The sequence below is a fragment of the Ascaphus truei genome, chromosome 7 (assembly GCF_040206685.1).
Source record: "Ascaphus truei isolate aAscTru1 chromosome 7, aAscTru1.hap1, whole genome shotgun sequence".
In the NCBI taxonomy this organism is placed as follows: Eukaryota; Metazoa; Chordata; class Amphibia; order Anura; family Ascaphidae; genus Ascaphus; species Ascaphus truei.
The window spans coordinates 47,603,482-47,610,713 of record NC_134489.1 but is presented as its reverse complement, the minus strand read 5'-3'; the positions used below and the strand labels follow the sequence as shown (position 1 = coordinate 47,610,713).

General features: G+C 42.9%; 1 protein-coding gene and 1 pseudogene across 1 annotated transcript; one reads left to right on the top strand and one right to left on the bottom strand.

Annotated features, from left to right (window-relative positions):
• Positions 1–44: 44 nt before the first annotated feature.
• Positions 45–2,809, bottom strand: LOC142499982 (F-box only protein 27-like; annotated as a pseudogene).
• Positions 2,810–3,362: 553 nt separating this feature from the next.
• On the top strand, positions 3,363–5,768 carry MRPS12 (mitochondrial ribosomal protein S12). Its single transcript, XM_075608257.1, has 3 exons — positions 3,363–3,487; positions 3,746–3,828; positions 4,817–5,768. Exons 2-3 carry the CDS (start codon positions 3,780–3,782, stop codon positions 5,218–5,220), a joined length of 453 nt encoding a protein of 150 aa, XP_075464372.1. The 5' UTR covers positions 3,363–3,487; positions 3,746–3,779; the 3' UTR covers positions 5,221–5,768.
• Positions 5,769–7,232: the final 1,464 nt, after the last annotated feature.

Below are 7,232 nucleotides of genomic sequence, written 5' to 3'. Positions count from 1 at the left end.
TTACGAGAATAAATTTATTAACATAACATGCAACTTTGATAAATATATATATATATACACACACACACACACACACACACATATATACCCATACATTGCAGCCTCACTCTAAAGGACGCAAAAAGATTATTTTCTGAGTCTTCCCCCGATCGGCCAGCTCCACGCTCAGTGCCATGTGTGGCTCTAGTATAGAAAGGCTGACTAACCACAGCCAATTATAAGTGCCGCACAAACGCACCCACTATATTACGGGCCTTAAGTGTGCAGACCAATGTGTATGGACCTCTACGGCATACAAATGTAAGGTACAAATGACTGTTCAGAGAATAAAGAAGTTTATTGAATTGTAAACACAAGAATTGCACATTGTTGGTGTGAAGAAAGTCAGCATCATAGAAAGCTCTGGCTATGCCAGAGAAGCCCTACTTTCATGTATAACATGCAGTGTGACCTTAGCTCATTATATAACTTTACTGTTGTAAAATAATTACTATTAAATATAAAGCAATTAACCTAAAACTGGTAACATGGGTCTGTGCCCTGAAGAGTTTACAATTTATTATTTGGGGCCTGCAATACAGGGTGAGCTGCATAGGGTAACACACAAGTCACTATAGCTGGCTTTGAATGGACTTAAACTCTGTCCGTTACCCTTGACGGTGACAGATGAGTTTGTGATGCGCGCTCCATATAACCCTTCCAGAACTGTGTGTCCTTCCCTTTGTGCATGAACCGCACAAATCATATGCCAGAGCCCTAACCACGGAACAGATGAGACCTGTTGAAAGAAAAGACCTCAAAACCCACTTGGAATCCACAGCTCCTTCATTAAAAGCAGGAAACTGTGCTGATGTCATTTCTTGTTCCTTGGTAAACGTTATACTTTCCTGTATATAGTTAATTACATTTAGGACAAATTTACTAAGCATTGTTACTCCATAACACAACATGCAAACTAATTCACTTGAATGGACCGCAAATGGACGAATTTTGTAAGTTGTGCGAGAAAGTGTCATATGGAGTAGCACTGCTTAGTAAATATGACCATCTTTGTGCGTTTAGCCATTGCTAAGGTACAGAGCCTGGAAAGCAGAGTCCTAGGAATGGATTCAAATAACACGCTGGGAATAATAATAAAGACCACAGAAGCTATACAAGAAAAGAGAAAAATTCCTTAATCTCTAGAAATTATTTTTATAAAAGGAGATGGCTGCACCACCTTAGCATTTTAAGTGGAAGACTACAGCATGTGACATCAGAGTGTTACAGAGCATCCCTTTCCCAGATCAGCACCTTGAGAGTTTGTACATCATTTTACCCTGACACTGAAACACTGACAATCCATGCCTGATGCTATTTGCAGTCGTTCCACTGTGGGATCGCCTCAGGACTCTCTGTGAATTCCTTTATGACGGTAACTATATCCAGCCAGCAACTGGACCTTAATATTATACACACATCTGCAGTCTTGACGTCCAGCAAACTTTAAGAGAGCAGCGAGAGTCAGAAATCACCAACCTATCCCTGGATGCAAGACTCCAGATACTCTGAACATATGTTTAATTCATGCTAATCTCTGAGGTAAGAAGCGTGGCCAGAGTGCTCAAGTACCAGGCTGTTTTTAATATTGTAATAAATCCTGAACAATAGGTATATGTGAATCAATATTGATCATAAGCAAGTGAGTGTATCCATAAAGTAGTCACATGAGCAATACTCCCTGAAAACTGGGGGTAAGTGGAATAACCACCCACTCTCAATTTCATTGGGAATGTCCATAAGGCATGAAGTTATGGTTGTTGTTACTCACGATCACCTCCTTGGTCTAGGTAGACGTGCTGCTGCTGCTGCCGAAATCCATATAGATGCAAAAAGTGTAGAGCACAGCCAAACAGGAGCAGGGAGAGGATCCAGTAATACAGAAATCTTTATTGGAGTATACAAAACATAGAGGAAAACCTCCTACGCGTTTCGAACGATAGGTTCTTTATCTCCTTGATAATCACCATCACCTCCCTACTTAACATCCCAGTGATTGAGTGCTTTGGCATACAGAGAGCAGATAGACATTGAGAGGGGCCACATCCACTCACTTAGTGTCCTGTACTCTCCTGATCCTGGTTCCCACTCCCCTTTTTTATCCCACCCATTACACTTTCTTTATGTCCCAGACTTTCGTCACCTCTCTTCATTCCCTTCACTGATCTGCAAGTCTTGGTCTGTGCTCTCGCTTTTGTTTTTATGTACTTAGCTGTTCCACTTTTCCAAAGTTCATTCTCATTTCTCTAAACTTTCTTTCTCTCTAGTTATTCTGATTATTCTCTCTCTCAGTTTTTTGTGATGTCCTCTCTCTCCAGTAATTCTTAGCTCTCTCTCGTTTCCCTGATGTCTTCTCTTTCTCTCATCAGTTACTCTGATACATCTCTCTTTCTCTCTATTTTTTTAACCTTTGTAACTCTCCCTGTCTCAGTATAATGTTCCCTGTCCCTGATTTTATCGCTTCCTCTCTTACAGTTCTTCTAAACACCTTCTTCCTCATCTCACCGGTCCCACAGGGATTACACGGCAGGTTTAGTGAGAATGGCAGCTTCAAGCACACTCTGTTCCAGGCAATGTCCGGACAGATGAGAGCCGCTCTCAGCATCTCTGTCTTGCAATCCCCCTCACACTTCTGCCTCCACAGAGTGGGCAAATCCGCTAGTTGTCTCCAACGCTGACTCACAGGCCTGAAGCAGGTCAGCAGGTCCAGAGGGGGCAGGAAGTTGACCACCACCAGGAGCAGCTCATCTGGAAGTGGCTCCAGATCCAATTAGGCTGTGGCCCCGCTGGCACTAACCACGGTCATGCTTGAGAGCGGTGACGTCACCAGCTTTCCCAGCATGAGCGCTGAGTGTCCTGTCTATTTTGCAAGCGCGCGTGGGAGCATTGGGGCATGGTTTTTTGTTGTTGCGCAAAGCTTGGGACAGCGTGCGTGCCCGAGCGCACCGCGTGAGCGGGACAATTTAAATTGCAGGAACTAAACTCGGCAAGCTCAGCGCTAGCGTGAACGCATTCTTAGATGCTCAATGGGACTGAGCCAGACAAACCCACGAGTCACGTCCAGCTTTGAACGGGTATCCCTGTAATATAGAACAGAAATTAATGTAACATGTTATTTAGTGTAAATTATTTTAAAACGATATTTAAATTTGTCTAATTATCTCACGTGAACACATACACACACGACAGCGGCCTATCATTAAATATATATCTATACACATAGCGAATATATACTGTTGGAAATAGACAGACATGCCGTTAAGTTTGATCTGAAGATGTTTCATGCATCTGATCTCATTCATATAGCAAGGGGATTCCCACTTATCGCTTGGAGACCTCTTTTCCTTTCACTGTTTTTCTCTTCTGCGTTCCATGCCTCGTTCTGAGAAAGCCCCGCCTAAAGCGACATGTGATCCGGAAAGAGGTGGCACATGGAGCCGGTAGAACTGTGAGTGAGGGGATATTGGGGTCGGGTGGAGGTGAACCTGTTTATAGCGGGGCTAGAGTTGTACACCTCAGATGTACTATATATAACCCCTTCATATGTGTGATATATACACAATACACATCCATTCCATATGACCAGTGCATCTGCTAGAAAAAAGCACTGCAAGAACAGCAGTGAGGTCCAGAGTAGTTTGTTCTAGCTGTCTTGTCATATGTCACAGTAAGTGGATATGTGACAGTCTCCTTGTGTTATATGCAGGTGACAGCTGCCCTTGTTGACACTTCGCTGCAGCATGTCCTACGCTGGGATTCTTAGTTTTGCAGCGGTGTCCTGGAGATGGGGTAAGTGGTTCATTCTCCCTGCGTTTTTGCATCCTGTATACCTGTAGAGACCTGTGACGTTTGCAAAGCTCTGCACACTATAATTTAATCTACAAATATCCATTGTTCGTTTATTAATCAGCATCACAACCTGTGGGAATGTTTGCCGTTCACTTTGTACTGTAATCAAAGAAACAGGGAATGGAACAAGGAAGATCCAGCAAAGATGTAATACTACTTATAATAATAAAGTGGGTGCAAAGTGTGTAAGGTGGACAACCCTAGCCTAGACCACCTAGCAAGAAGACCAGTAAAAAAAACAAAAAAATACACTGCACGCCAAGAAATATGAAGCACAATAATGTATTGACAAATTATGAAAGTAGAATAAAGATAATACAAAAATAGAACATAAGTAGCCAAAAAGCAATCATGGGTGGCATTCGACGAATGGGCTGTACCCCGAGACGTTATGCCAGTCCCCACTCCAAGGGTATATTGCAACTCTGTGTGTAATATTGCTATAGTAGATTGCTTTTTGGCTACTTATTTTATATTTTAGTATCATTATTCTACTATAATAATTTTTCAATATATTATTGATTTCAAAAGACCTTAACTGCCGTTTTTTTAAGAGTACAGAACCGTACAATGAAAAAGCTCAACATTTTTCTTTAAATCTGCAGGGCAGTGAAACCCCTCTCTGTGTCAGAAAGGCCAGCATTGTGTGTGTGTGTGTATGTATGTATGTATATTGTATTGTATGTCTTTATATATATATATATTTATATATACACATATACACATATATATATATACATACATCAAAAAATAAATAGATGATACCGTTCTGTGGCTAATGAAATGCTTTTATTTGTGCGAGCTTTCGAGATACACTGATCTCTTCTTCCGGCGATGTTACATATATATATTTTTTTTTTACTTCTTTTGGCTGTGAAGAGCCTAAATGGTTGCTCCTTTTTAATGAAGCTTTGGTGTCTCCCCGCAGGCTACTCCTCCCTCTCCCGGGCTCTTGCCCAGCGGGCATGTCAGGCCTCATTTCCCCAGGACTCCCGTGGCATGGCCACAATTAACCAAATGCACCGTGCGGGCAAACCCAAACCTACACCCCCCAAGCTGAGCCCCCTATGTGGGTCCCCGCAGTTGAAGGGTGTTGTGCTGAAGACCATGATCCGTAAGCCCAAGAAGCCCAACTCCGCCAACCGCAAGTGCGCACGTGTGAGACTGAGCAATGGCAAGGAGGTGATTTGCTTCATACCTGGAGAGGGGCACAATCTGCAGGAACACAACATAGTTCTGGTGGAGGGTGGGCGCACGCAGGACCTTCCCGGGGTCAAACTCAAGGTGGTCAGGGGCAAGTATGACTGCGCCCATGTCCAGAAGAAGAAATAAGAATGTCCCTGTTAAGTGAATATACAGACAGTGCCCGCGTCCCCTGCATTGCTGGGAAATACTGCACCTACATGTGGAAGAAAACAAATTCTGTCCTTTTCAGTGGTGAATGTGCACACAGCACCCATGTGACACCCATGTGAATAAGGCTTGGGTGGAAGACCTGTGGAAATCGATGGATAACCTGCACTCGATGTTTGTTTTTTATTATCAAAGTCTCCCAGTTGCATGATTAAATCAATCAGATTTATCAAAGAAAATGAGTTGTGCGGAAATAAATAGTATTTTCTATCTTGGATAAATCTAGTGCAGTTTCCCCCCTGTATTTTATAGCTGGTAAATTTTAATAAATAGACTCCAGTATGTTTTGTTTAAAGTGTCAGTTATTCTCACGTTTTAATATAACACGTTTAGTAAGTGCTGGGTAGCACAATGTTTTGGGGGGTAAAACTATCGTCTGTTATGTGCTCTGTGGAGCAAACGGCTTAATTTCTGCTCTTGGGCTTTTACATTTGTGCAGAAATCTTCCAATAAACGACTTGCCTTCAGTTTTTTGTCTGTGTTTATAAAGCTGATAACGTTTGGGATCACTTTTCTCCAGAAAACGTAGAGAATTTGCTTAGAATTTTCTTAGCTTAAGAGTTCTGCGAACGTTTTTCTCTGATCAAAACCGTTACTAACTATTACAAGCATACAGTGGCGAGAAAAAGTTTGTGAACCCCTTAGGATTTCCCCTGAATATACTGTACACAGCCATTCCCACGTGCAGACCTCAGCAACCTCTGTACTTCAGTAGTCTCTCTTCCTCCAGTCAAGCAATACTGATTTACAAAAGATGCCATGAGTTTAACACAGATGTGAAATACAAGATAACAATCTGAATCAGATGATGTGGAGAAGGATTTGTATAAGGGATAGAACCAATAGGGCAAAAAATGGAAGGTATAGCGAGAAATGTGGATAGCAAGTAGGCGCATGCATCCATCAGCAGTGTAAAGGGGTATGGGGTGCAGGGGTTTACATGTAAACACCTTTTTTGTGTTTTTTATAGTATGAGCAGATGATTTTAGCTCCCATAACTTTTTTGTATATATGTTTTTTTACACATATACAGTGGTGGACATTCATTAAGGATTTTGTGAGTCAAAAATAGAGCAAGACATAGCAACATATTTAATGAAAATAAAGTAATAAAAAATATATTTTATAAAAATGGTGCTGTGATTTACAGACAGGAGGCTTTTCATGTATAGCTCCCACTGTCTATGAAAAATACTAAAAAAAATTGTAAGTCCTACAGTTGTTAATTAGAACATTGAAAAGTGTGATCATTATTATTTATGTAGCCATGGCTGGGTATGGCTACTATTCTGCCCTAGGCCTGGCACTAAACCCTGGTACTATCAGGCTGACAGTAGTTGGTATGGGGTTTTCCCCTTCCTTTGGTACTGCACTTGAGTGACAGCAGGGGGTGGTACATCCTGTTGAAGCTGGGACAACGGGGTGCCCACCTTCTGGCTGTACTTAAGGGCAGGACCGCCCTAACGTTAGCAGAGTTCCTTCCGCTCTCAGGAAGGCAGGTCACACAACTAGGAGCCTGAGATTGGGGCCTTCCCATGTGCTCTTCCCTCCGGGGGAGAGTGTGTGGACACTGCCTCCACTAGGGAGGTGGGGAAGAGCTAGGACGGCTGCGGGTGCCCTTGGTCTGTAGTGGCGGTCCTGAGAGACTGTATAAGGGCAGATCCTGCCTGGTTCCTGTTACTACAGAGTATAGTAATAAACCCGTTCCTGTTTGCAATATACCTCCTGCCTGGTGCGGGACCTTACCTCTTCCCCCCAGTAACAAGTTGTACCATGGGAGATCACCTTCAGTTCCTGGAGCCTACGGCAGATGGAGGCGCAGCACTCCTAAGGAGATATGTGGGGTATGAACCCCAGAAGCCTGTTCCTATGTCTCCACTACCATCCGCGGATGACTCAGCCCTCCTGTTGCCCGCAGTATATGCACCATA